We start from the raw sequence: 13436 nt of genomic DNA on the forward strand, positions 1-13436 counted from the left end.
TGTATAAACTGATTTTTTGTGTATTACTGTTTGTGAAAAGTTATGAGACTCTTACCTGCACATATTCGTCATTGCTGACGCTATTGATTGAACTGTTTAACCACATAATACTTGTGTAAACTGTTATGTAAAGTCACATGTATGAAAGAATTTGTATTGCTTACTGTATTTTATATATTAGGTTATTGAAAGGTCAGTGCAAAGCCAAAATTTTATCTAGTTATATGATATTTACGTATTAATATTATCTTTTATTTTTGTCTGTATTTTTTTGACGAATTTGGTGGTATTTTCACCACTAATGCTGGCAAAAATACCATCAAATTCTAACCGTGGAGGAAGGGCATATGAAAGGTGGCTACACTGAGCCACAGCGCCAGAGATCGCGCTAGAGATCATTGTTCCGCCGCCTCCACTGGCAGCGTTTATTGAGAACTCGTAGTGGGCAGTGCTTTGGGAGAACTCGTGGTAGTCAGTGCTGAGATGTCGTAGTGAGGAGTGTTTGTTGAGATGAGCTAGTAGGCAGTGCTTGCTGAGATGTGATACTGAAAAGTTCTTGTTGAGATGTGATAGTAGCGAGTCGGTGTGGAGAGATTGTAATGTCTAGAGTGCTTTTCATCAATATAAATTAAGGTAACAAACTACTTTTCTTTTCTTTCTCATTATTTCAATGTCCTGAATAATGCGTCATTACAGGTTCAGTCAACAAAGCATCTGGCTTGCGTTCTTGTATTAGAGTGTAATTCTGGTTTTCTTGAGTAATTATGGTATTTCTATTTTCTTTAATTAATTCAGTATAAATGATATTTAAAATTTCTTGTGTTGTTGAAGAAGAACCGTGCCAGATGCGTACGTTGAGTCATACTTCCAAACACAGAACAGTTACACTTGTGCTTTGGTTTCGTAGGTTTTATAGTTGCTGGGGACTTAATTAATTAATTGTGTTAATGAAAATTTCCATTTCATTCTTTGTTGTTGTTCTATGCAGTCAGATAGCGTAATAATACTAGTCAGGGCCAACCGTTTACGAGACATAGCGTAATCGGACATACAGCTACCAAAAATTAAAATTATTTTCATTTCATTTAATTAAGCCCCCATGCAATGTCACATGTTATAATTAAATGAAGCATTTAAAAGTTGTTAACGTACTGATTCGTTGTGAAAATGTTATTCAGTGTTAACGTCTGTAGTTTTTAAGATATTGAAATACTGTTGTGTCATCGTATGCAGCTCACTATTCTGATACCACAGATTATTTAGATTTGCTTTGATACTTGACTATGAATCACTATAGATTCTTAAAGAGCTGGAAGAATCTATTTTTCAGCTTGTCTGTTAGATGACATTTCTTGGAGCAATATGTGTCCTCGTAAGCGACAGTCCGTTATCAAAATTCCCTGGTTTCGGATTTACTCATTTGCAGCTACGCTACTCGACTTTTTGCCTGGGACTCGCTAGCGTTCAGCCATACAAGAAACTCATCTTACGACTGCCTCGTACCGATACTGGGCTACCGATTAGCTCGCCTAAATACGCGTAGAGCCACATAGGATTAACTAATTTTCAGACCAAATTACTATTTGATATTTTTCGTTAGAAGGACTTAGTTAGCTCATTGGGAAATGTAATTCCGCAAACCCTTCAACATCCAGTAGTTATACTTGTATGCATTGAGTTTATAAGTCCTTGAGCAATCTACATAATAAGTTCATGTCTTAATAGGGTTCACTGAATAAATTATTTTGTTTGTATTGCATTGTATTGTATGTTAACCGTGGGCCTATAAACAACGGAGAGGCTCCATCCTGCTGCAGCCGCAGTGGTTCACAACCCCACGACGACTACCGGTCCACTTCACCCCTACGCCGCCCCACGCCGAACCACTCTTTCAGGGTTATTGTGTGGTTCGGCCCCCGGTGGATCCCCCCAGGGAATGTCTCACACCAGACGAGTGTAGCCCCTATGTTTGCGTGATAGAGTAATGGTAGTATACGCGGACGTGGAGTACTTGTTTACGCAGCAATCGCCGACATAGTGTAGCTGAGGTGGAATAAGGGGAACCAGCCAGCATTCGCCGAGGCAGATGGAAAATCGCCTAAAAACATCCACAGACTGGCCGGCTCACCGAACCTCGACCCAAGTCCGCCGGTAGGATTCGGGCCGGCGACCAGACGCTTCTTCCAATCTGGAAAGTCGTGCGTTAGACCGCACTGCTAACTGGGCGGGCAATTATTGTGTCTACTGAACGATTGTTTCTATTAGACACGTTCCAGTCGTATTAAAATGAAGTTTTGCTTTAGTCTCCACTTTTTGGAACTACAGTCAGGGAAGGTGTGCCAGGTTCACAGTTAGTTTCTGGAACTAGATAGCTTACTCCATACAAGGGGTTTCGCACATGTTAACCAGTGCAGCCTGAATGCACTTCAGTCTACCTAGCTCGTGTCAGTTTCGACAGAGCCGCGGGCGATGCCTTCGCTGGTCCTCATTGTGCATGTGAGCCTGCGAAAAAATTATAGAGGTTTGCTTAACAGCAGGGTTGGGAAGTCCTTTACGTCTGAAACTCATTTTCTCGTACAGATTCCATCAATTTCTTTAGCCTTTCGGTGGTGGTCTATGCTATCTTCTTCGTTGAGAGATGAATATCAACTGTGATTAGTATTTGTATTTGCAATGATGTAGAGGTGTATTGTGTTACTTCGCCATGACTGTATCAGGACTCTGTTTTACGTCGGTGATATTGCATAAGCAAACAAAACTTGGCTTTGTGTCGTTTGACTATTGGTATAGTAAAGTGCTGAAGCGATAAGGGAGCATTCAGGGAAGGAAACCGATATTATGCAAATAAAGTGTAACTACTTTTCTGTTGTGACAATATTTAATTTCTGTGAATAATAACCGGAAGATAACAATACAAATGATTCAGCAATTCCTGGTTTGCTCTCCACAGCTCTGGGAGGCAATATCTGGAACAAACCTCTGCTTAGATTAGCGGTCTCGGCAGTCGGCATACGGCTCATCAGGTGATCATGGGGGGAACTGTGTTGTCCGGACAACAAGCTCCGACGTAACTGGAACAGAAATACAAAAGTTATTCAAAAAACGAGTGCGTAGTCTATTCATTTACTAGAACAAAGAAGGTGCCTGAGTGGTTCTCACTCCTCCGCATCTCTCCTGTTCAGTAATTTCTCTGATCGTGAAACCGATGACGAACACGCAACATTTCTACGTTAAGGAATTTGTAAAAGAACTACAACCACTAAGCAGTCGTGAAACTAATATATGATCTTGCCATTCAAAATGAGCGGTTCTGTGTTGAGGCAGTTCATATTCAGATTGTAGCATTACAACTATGGACAAGTGAATGCGTCATTGACAGATTGTTGCAGATTTTTTGTACAGATATGCTACTTAAATCGTGTTTTCTACTAAGCTCTAGGTAACGTTGAAACGTCATTCTGAATCGATATTTCCCTGTACTTTCCGATTGTAACAATAAAATGTTTCTGCTGGTATACAAAGATCCACAAAACAGACGTTAATAAGAAACTCATGTGGCTGTGACCTCAGCATTTAAAACCCAAAACGCGGGCAAAATTAAGGAAACTTCGAAAGGAGCGTTGTATATACGGCAAGGCTTCTTCCTACCATTCTAACTTCTCCTCTGTTTACACAGTGTGTGAAAGGAGTTTGTTGCTGTATCAAAAACTGTCGTTAGTAATTGAAAGCGAGTTGCTCTACACTGAAAAATTGGTTCCTCACTGATTGTAGTTTGTTTTCAGTGAAATAACATGTTCAGTTAGGGGACAATTTTCGGATTCTTTTGATCACTTACAGCCTGTGATAGCTGAGACACCGTACAGTACGAATCAGGATTTTCGGTTTAGCATATGATTCAGGATCATATTGTCATTGGCATTTTAAATTATTCTGAAATATTTTCTTCCGACATGGGACTACGACAAATCCCGTGAAACTAATTTTTCTTTGGTTCTTGGCAGAACATTATTATAAGATTTAATCTGAAACATATTCCTCCCGACATACATAAGGAACAGCTTTCTTTAGCTTTCGATATTTATCTTTCGATATTTTGGTAATTCAGCGTAAGGCCTTCCTCAAGGCGAGCCGTTGACATAATTCTGACTGTCTGAGTGTCACTGTTTCTGTGTTAAAATTGTAAACACATGACACACAGAGATGTACTGTGGAGTAAATCCATCAAGTTTCGTAGATAAGACAATCAGCAAAATAGCGCCATTCTTAGAAAAAACTTCTGCATGTAAGATAAAAATGTAGGAAACGTCGAGTCAGCACATCGTCAGTGCTTACAAATTATGTGGCTGGTTATTAAAATGGAGGGCAGGTTAAGGAAGGACAGGAAGCGAAGAGGACCAGTTTCTCACAGAGCGCCGACGAGAAACGTTTCCCATGAATTACCGAGAGGGAAGACCTCGTTTCGGTTGAAAGGTTGTCCGCAGTCTGTATTTACATAGATCCCTTAAAAACAGCGTCAACCTATTGTGATTCAGTGACTAAGGTACCTGTAGAAATACAATGAACAAGACACGAGGGCTTGCATTCTGCACAAATGACGCCACAACGTTGTTGAAAGTAATTCTGTATTAGAAGCAGCTACTGACCTGCCGTCGACCACACAGAGGTAGGGCAGGAAGTCATCCAGGCTGTCAGTGAAGTTGGGCAGCACGCAGTTGGCCAGGTGGCGGCACTGCCCGTGACCTCCGTCAGGGGTCGCGCACTCCTCCAGCTGCGACTCCGTCTGTGAAGGAAACGAAAAGCCTTTCAGTTTGAAGTGTCTAGTACGTTTATTTCAAAATTTACATCTGCTCTAAGACAGCAGTCTCCCCGAAACGATCTCCTCGACACGTTATTTCAGAGTTAATTATCGTTGAAGTTTGCCTGTCAAGCTGTTGGGCGCAGAAATTCGAGTGATCCATAAAAGACACTGTCGCTAAACGTGTTCGTGGTTTGGTTTCCTGTGGCCCACATTAATTTGTTTGCGCAACTATATCGTTACGTAAACGAATATCCCTAGTTACATCCAGTGGTCAGCTCGCAACTACATACCCGTTCATATGCTTTTGATCAGATAATGTATGGAGTTGCCAATTTCTTACTCTGTTACCTCAAAAATTTCACACGTATTTCCTAAAAACTCTATTCAAATTCAGCAGCATTTAATAAGAAAATTCGTCAATATTTACAGTGCTCTCTTTTAAACTCATCTGTTTTTTCGTTTTAATTGTAAAAATGTATTTTATGCACATTGAAGCATAATTCAACGGGATATTCTTAGCATAACTTGAATTTCGCAAGAGCGTGTTTCTCTATTATCACACAGTATGAGTATCGAGAGACTTGTTCTCAGTGGCGTCTGCTCGTTTCTCAAATGAGGGGTAGCAGGCTTGACATTTACCAGGAAATATCGTTGCGTTACGAGACTGAAGGTGAACCTTTTCTCCATAAAATCATGACTTCAGATGAAACTTGAGCTCAAACTGAACGTCAACCGATGAAACCCAGACGCAAAGAGTCGATCCAGAAAAGAAAAATCAAATACCCGGAGACTGATTCGAAATGTTGTGGCACAATTGTTTTCTCGTGTAATTATATTTCTATCTGAAACGTCATATGGACTTCTGTTTGCACCCAAGACGGCGGCTTCCGATACCGTCATAGGGCTTCCCCCCTCTCCCATCTAATACTCCTTTACATTATCTTTTTGATTATACACCCGTTTTCATTTTAAAAGCATGGTAACTCACGTAGGGACCGTCATATTTATTTTACTTCTGCGGCTCACAAGCGAAAATCACCAAGACCAGCAGAGTGAGAATAATTATCTCAGGCAGTTCTCGCTAGGTTGATAAACGACGTTGCGTTCAAAAATGCCGTAATATCTGCCGTTTTATATAGTACAATGACACTCACTGAACGGTCTTACTGAGCCGCGCGGAGTGGCCGCGCGGTCTGGGCGCCATGCACGGATTGCGCGGCCCCTCCCGCCGGAGGTTCGAGTCCTCCCTCGGGCATGGGTGTGTATGTTGTTCTGAGCATAAGATTGTGTAAGTTGGTTTACGTAGTGTGTAAGTCTAGGGGCCGATGACCTCAGCAGTTTGGTCCCTTAGAAATTCACACACACTAAAAAAAAAGAAACAGTCTTACAGACTTAGACTCGGGTTGTGAAAGCCTAGGCCCATAAATTAGTGGCAATCTGTTAGAAAGTGCTCATATTGGTACATCTGTGGAAACAAAAATCTGCTGTCGGGTAAAATTCAAAACTGTGTTCCTCAAATCCGCGCATTGCAACACGATCTAACAGTATCTTTGTCGTCGTCGAGGTGCTGCTCAAACCTGTTCGTTAGTTACTTACATTTTCCTTGATTATCTGAACGATGTTTTCATCGAAATGATGTGGAACGAGTAAGTTTACAGGACATGTATACATCATTAGTGTTAACATTAGTTCACACGTTATCATTTTTAGTCCTACTCATGTAACTACACTTAATTTTCTTTTTTTCTAACTGTTTTAATTAAAGATTTGTGGCTGGAATAAATATAGCTGCCCAGGACAATTGATTTTCAATTAGATTTAAAACTTACTTAGTTACCTATCAGACATTTTGTATCATTGCGTAAATTATACAAAACAATTGTTGCTGTATATTGAACTTGTTTCTGAGACACTGACAGTTGTCACAATGGGTAATACAGGTCATTTTTTCCCTATAGTGTTCTAGGTATCTGCATCACTGTTTTTCTCAAATTGTGGTGGACTATTTATGACGAATTTCATTAGCGAATATATATGTTGCGACGGCGTAGTTAAAATACCTAGCTCCTTGAAGAGGTGACGGCCGTTGGTTAACGCCACATGTTATTCTTATTGCTCAATTTTGTGCAGTAGGTAATGAGTCACCCCATAAAAATATCCCATAAGAAATAACTGAGTTGAAATATGTAAAATACGTGAGGAGTTTGATACGTTTGTTTCGGGGATTACCAATTGCACAAGAGCAAAAGTTGCTGAACATAATTGTTTGAGATGTTCGGTAATATACTTCTTCCAGTTCAAGTTCTCATCAATATGTACACCCAAAAATTTCGAGCGTTCTACTCTATCTACATACTGTTGCTCATCATTTGTTGGTGTGACTCTATTTGCTGCACAACTTCTGGAGGTCATCCAGTGTATGAGGAGGATTTCTGCGACGATGCACTGCAATTTTCAACTAAAAGCAAGGACGGTTAGTCAATGTCAGCAGATACTGTAGACCATCCCATTTGGTTGATTGCTGCTTGCTGGATGAAGGTGTTCACGATGATGGCACATTGTTCTCCTGGGTTATCGCCTTGAGTATCGCCTAAATTTAATATACAGAACGGAACAATATGTTGGAGGTTTCTTCCCCGAGGTGTCTGGCATACATACACGATACCGGCATAAAACTTAGCTAACCCTTCTCCATGCTCCACACCTGGGACTTCATGTCTGAGAAGTGCAGTGGTGCACGGATGCCTCGGAAGTTTTCTACCGCGATGACCTGACGTCATACAAACTCTGTACACGTTGGCAAAGAGAACCCGAGAACAGTGCTTGAGATTCGATTCCCGACGTTCCCTTGTTATGTTCTTGGTGTATCATTGGGTTATGGCGTTTGTAATGTTGTTTGTAATGAATGCCTAGAGGTCGTAATGGCCGAGTGGAGGCAGATAGATACACTTTTGCCCGTCAGAGTCCTCCCAGTTGTCTCCAACAAGGCACCGTCCAATTCTGCTGCAGCCTCGTCGGGGTGTATTGTGTATTTTCTATATTGTGTATTAAATCGGAGACCTAGAAACGACGGAGAGGCTTCGTTCCCAGTAGACTTCAGTGGTTCACAACCCCACAACAGGCCACAGCAGTCCACCCACCCCACCGACGCCCCACACCGAACCCAGGGTTAATGCGCGATTCGGCCCGCAGTGAAACCCCCCCCCCCTCCCTCCCCCCGGAATGTCTCATTCCAGACGAGTGTAATCCCAAATATTTGCATGGTAGAACCATTATGGAGTACGCGCACGTGGTGATAGTGTTTGCTCAGCAATCGCCGACATAGTGTAACTGAAGCGGAATAGGGGAACTAGCCCGCATTCGCCGAGGTAGATGGAAAACCACCTTAAAAAGCCATCCACAGGCTGGGCAGCACACCATACCTCGACACTAATACGCCAGGCGGATTTGTGCCGGGGACCGGCATGCCTTCCCGCTTGGATAGCAGCGCGTTAGACCGCGCGGCTAGCGGGGCAGGCCTCCTCGGGGTACTTACGAGCCATAATTTTCGTATCATCAACAGGTGCTGTCGACTGCGTGCGACCAATACGAGGGGACAGTCGACACAAAACGCGATTTCCACAGCACGCTTGAAGATTCCGCGGTTTAGTCACATGCACTGAAAAATCAGATTTACTTTGACCTCCATCACACACTTGGCTGTACTTAGCAATTTCTGGTGATCAGAAGAGTATCCAGGGCCACCATTTCGGTTAAAAAGAAAAAAAAAAACGAAATATTCATGTTACAAGGTTAGTGCGAAGCTTCTTTGGGCAGCTTACTTATATGCAACGGAAGGCCTCTGCAACAGGTCAATAAAATCTGCTGACTACATCGTGAAGTACGCTTTAGAACAGTGCGTGTAAGATCTAAGAAAATCTGTTTGACGGAATCCCCTGACTTACGGAACCTACAGTTACGCCGCGAATGAACACACTAATTTGCACTGTGAACCTATTCCGAAAGGCAACCCGATTATAAAACCTCCAAGTTGTGTTTTCACATTATGCGCTTATCTTCACGTTACAGAAAATGTATTCAGCAGGGTGACCGAAGACTCATCAGTATAGTGGTCCATGTGGTAGAAACCTGTACGCGCAGGTCTTGAGGAGCAACAGTAAAACTATGAAGTAGATGATATTTTTGGGTAAGATATAAGTAATTGTCAAAAAATAGCCAGAATTTACAGTGCTGAACCGTTGTCGTATGTCCATCAAAATTCTAATAATAGTTCATATTCTATCCTCACTTTGGAAAGCTACTTGCACCACTCTGGACGTTAGACAATTGACTTCCACAGGTGACACTTTCGCGTAACTATAGGTAATACGATTTGAACAGAAACAAAGTGCTATTATTACCCTTAATACACGTACACGCATCTAAATGATCTACCGTCACAAAACTAAAACGATATGGGGCCGTGTTAGTTCTACATACTGTGAACTACTTCCTTACCTTGTTGAAAGCCAGCTCGTAGGTCTCTGCCGTGCCATTCACTTCTAGTGTGACGTGTGAGGAGTTCGAGACGCCACCCAGCCACGTGATCTCCGATATGTTCAGGGTCTGCGGTTGTCCTGTAACGCAATCAACATCAATGGTCTTCTGTGTATAACAAGCGACAAAAAAAAAATAAAGGTAAAACTACTTTCAGTTTCTGGTTTAAGCTCTACTGATAATTAATGAGTAGCAACGGAATTTAGCCATGTCACACTAATATACAGCGGGAGGTGGCTAAATCACTGATCTAAAATTGCTTTCCACCCGATATAGATACTTCTAAACTGTTTACACGTAGATGAACGGTAACCAGGGATTCATGAAACTAGAGCAATATCTCCTCGCAGCTCAATTAATAAGCGCAGAACATATTTTAGGTTCACAACGCCATTTAATTATGAAGGATTGGTCGACAAGAAGAGCAGCAGGACTGTATACTGCACGGTTCCCAGGTAGACGCTGAAAGTACCTCCTACCTTCGTTGAAACAATGAAAAGCGCGAGGCTGGAAGTTTTGCCCAAGAAAATTTATTCAACACAAGACTGCCATCAACGAACCTGCGGAAGTACCGTTTTCCTCAGACACTGCAATAGATCCGTAGGTCACTTCTTGTCAAATACAAAGAGTAGTTTGTATCAGCCAAAGAGGAAGTCTGCATACTCTTCACAGGCAAAAATATCAGTATTTCTTTATTTTGCTACATCAGAGTTTCATCCTCGTTTTGAATACTGTCACTGGGTTCGGCAGTAAGATAATAAATACTCTGGAGACTGTATTCCTTCCTGAATAGGCGTCGTTGACAGATCACGAAGTTATAAGTTTGAGAATCGTTCACTACTGGTCGTTGGTTAACCCACATCGGCTTCATCAAGTGACTAATGAACGACCGCAGAGTGCGGATGTGTGGTGTGGAGTAGCCGTACAGCACATGTTTAGCACTTGTTTCATTTACAGTACTCTAAACGGGGGAAATGACACACATTTCTTAATGAATAATGCACCCTCTTTATTAGAAAATATGCGTTTGAGATCACGTTAAATGTTGCTTGTCCATCATGATAGATGACCTGTTCATAATTCTTCAGCAGGGAGAGACACTTTCAACCACCTGTTTCCAAACCTGTGGGTAGGAAGTGGCAGTCCTATTCAGAGATATTCAGTACGATCGCCTAAATGATGGCGTTAGATTTCTTTGTCTGGGAATCTGGGATGTAAAATATCTCGTACCTTTCAGCACAAGAAATCCAAAAATTCAGTTACTTTTATTCCATGATTTCTTGTTAGATTAGCAAAAGTTTTGTATCACTGGGTTTGTGTGATCGAGATCTACTATTTTGGCGGAAAAAATATCAGAATTCCATTAAGGAAAAACAAAGTGATGCCTGTATCTTAGTTAGTAATGAAGTTGCGAGAACGGATAGATTTTTTTTTCATGATTCACTGGTTTTCTGTGAGTGAAGTATGCGGACGACTTCGACTGATTGGTGAGATATTGGAAATATCCATTTTATCTGCGAAAAATATCATTTACAATTGTACGATTTTTAGGGCATTGCTCTGAACAGTGATTATCGACAATATAAAATCAAGAAGTGTGCCTAAAGAGAAGAGCTGGTAAGGATTTCACAACTTGTGGGTTCACGGAAGTTTCCGTTAAGAACCGAAAAATCTGCGCCAACAGACAGGTTACATCGTTCAGTGATACATATTCCGATAAAGAGTCAATTTCACAAATTTCTCCAACAACTGGTGTTGTTAAGACTAGTGGAAAGTAGCAGGCATGTGTTCTAACATCTTAGGTCCATGTAGTTTGGGCAGTGTCTTTTATTTCAGTGAAATCAGAACTTCTAACACGCAACTCACCAACAAAAGCCACAACACCAGGGTGTAAAGTTGTGGTTACATATGGACCAGAAGAAACTTTTACTGCCTCAGGAAGCACTGCAAAGTAAAAGCATATGTCATTCATTGAAATCTCAACTTACAAGTAACATACATCAACATTTGTTTGTACCTTTACAACCTAGAAATATTTTCGGGTTATTCCCAGCAAAAGCCTTACGTATCCACTATAATAAGAAATTTCAACAGAGAGGCACTGATATTTACACTGCTCAAGAGTTACAGTAAAATCGTCATGTTTGCGGTGTGTCTAAAGAATGCATGTTGCGATGATCCAGGAATATTGCAGCAACTGGACATACACCGTTTCTGTTCTAATGCGACAGATACCTCCGGGAATTAGATTAATCTTGAAAATATACCGAGATTTTGGAATTTGAGTGAATCACATATATGGTTCCCCACGTATTCAACAACCTCCCGGAATTAAATTACACTGATCAACACTTCGACTGAATTGAAGAAATGTTTCAAAAGTCTCTTAAAATGAATTTGAGACACCATAATTTAATACATGTTCACGAGATCATATGGATTTATTTTATTCCATAACGTTAAACTTGCATGGAATGTTCATATTTGACTTTTATTCACATAATAGAGATTTGTGTCTCGAATCCTTGGGATATAGCTCCTATAATGTAACACAAAAACAAAAGTTTTTGTATTTCATATACAACAAACGCATTACTTCAGTCGTGAATACAAATAGCAGATTTCAATTCTTTCATATAAAAAAGAAGCTCCTCCGTGACTATGAAAAGGACTTTTTATAAATGATTTATTTGACTTTTCCTGGAGCACTGGGCCGGTTTGCCAGGACCGAATTATAGGAAATATCCAACTTGGAAATCAAGGCTACAAAAGGAACTGCTGCACATCAATTCACTAGTTCTTGCATTTGAGAGAGAGTGTCTAATGTGTACTGAAATATTTGCACTAACAGACATTCGACGTAAAGTTTTGAGTAAATCTACATCTATATGATTCCTCTGCAGTAAAATTTTAGAATTTCAGGGTACAAGACGCCACTTTCAATCCACATCTCTACCGTTTCACTCCCAAATAGAGCGATGGAAAGCATCTTCCAGTACCACGTCTCTTATTTATCTCGATGGTCATTACTACCAAATCAAATAGGAAGTGAAAGTTGCTGATTGAAAGTTGCTGATTGAAAGTTCTTGACAATATCTAGCCTTTACTTTGATGATTACCATCCCAACAAGGTTATCAAATTAGTAACACTCTCTCACGGATATGATTGTGAAAACATAGTAACAGTACTGAGGGAACCGGTTTCCAATGCCTAACACCTTATAGCACAGACATAAAACTCCTATCAGGAACGTCAAGAGAAGCTTAATAACAACGTACATGTTGACACCTGAGATGTTACTTTCACCAGAGTCCATTGTCGAATGAAAAACTTTTACCATGATTGATCAAGCTCATTATGCAATTCATCAAGGCTAATAGAGGAGACGTGTGGAACATCAGCTGGGATAGAGAGAGAGGGGTGGGGGGTAGTGAGAGACTGAGGGCAGATAAACTGATTTTGAGAGCACAGTTACCAGAAAAGTTGTAACTAAATACCATACAAACTATCCGTTAATTTCGGCTTTAAGTAGTTGATAATAATTATCAATAACAACGCTTTATACTTTTCCAAGCATCGTAGAAAGGTGTACCAACCAGAGACTTTTCCTTTGCATTGAGTACCGTGTCACATGAAGAAACCAGATATTCGGTATTCTGTTATTACATCATAATTTAGTAAACATTAGAATCAGTCACAACCGTCAAATATGCATTGAAATCCACAGGAAGCGATCTGATATCGAACGACTCCTTGGATCTAGTTATGAAGCCGAAGACAACCAGACTGGGAATTTGTGGAGGAATAATAGGGAGGAATAACCCATGTTGGAAGGAGATAGGGCACAAAACACAAGACATAATTATTGCCGACTTAATCTATCTGTGTAGGAACGTGTCAACTTCCATTAATAAAGGAGATGAAGGAAACTGAAAGTGGAACCTTTTAATTTTAACGGGTTTATAACGACAGTCGGAGCGGATCTAAGTAACTTTGAACCTTGTTTAGTGGAAGACTCTAGAAGAAAGAAGTTGTGCACCACACGAAAGCTCATATTCATAAATGCGAGAGCTTAGGTTCAGAAATGAATCAAAAATACGT

The 13436-nt window shown here is 40.8% G+C and overlaps 1 protein-coding gene across 1 annotated transcript in view; it reads right to left on the bottom strand.

The window, feature by feature from the left end:
* Window positions 1-2859: 2859 nt before the first annotated feature.
* LOC126261545 (inter-alpha-trypsin inhibitor heavy chain H4-like) overlaps window positions 2860-13436 on the bottom strand; it is a 68740-nt gene continuing 58163 nt past the window's right edge. The window contains exons 15-18 of the mRNA XM_049958550.1: window positions 11201-11278; window positions 9296-9414; window positions 4644-4780; window positions 2860-3071 (exon numbers count right to left, since the gene is read on the bottom strand). Coding sequence (XP_049814507.1) covers window positions 3020-3071; window positions 4644-4780; window positions 9296-9414; window positions 11201-11278 — 386 coding nt within the window. The 3' untranslated portion in view covers window positions 2860-3019. The remainder of the gene's footprint in view (window positions 3072-4643; window positions 4781-9295; window positions 9415-11200; window positions 11279-13436) is intronic.

The sequence above is a fragment of the Schistocerca nitens genome, chromosome 1, assembly GCF_023898315.1.
Source record: "Schistocerca nitens isolate TAMUIC-IGC-003100 chromosome 1, iqSchNite1.1, whole genome shotgun sequence".
NCBI classification, from domain to species: Eukaryota; Metazoa; Arthropoda; class Insecta; order Orthoptera; family Acrididae; genus Schistocerca; species Schistocerca nitens.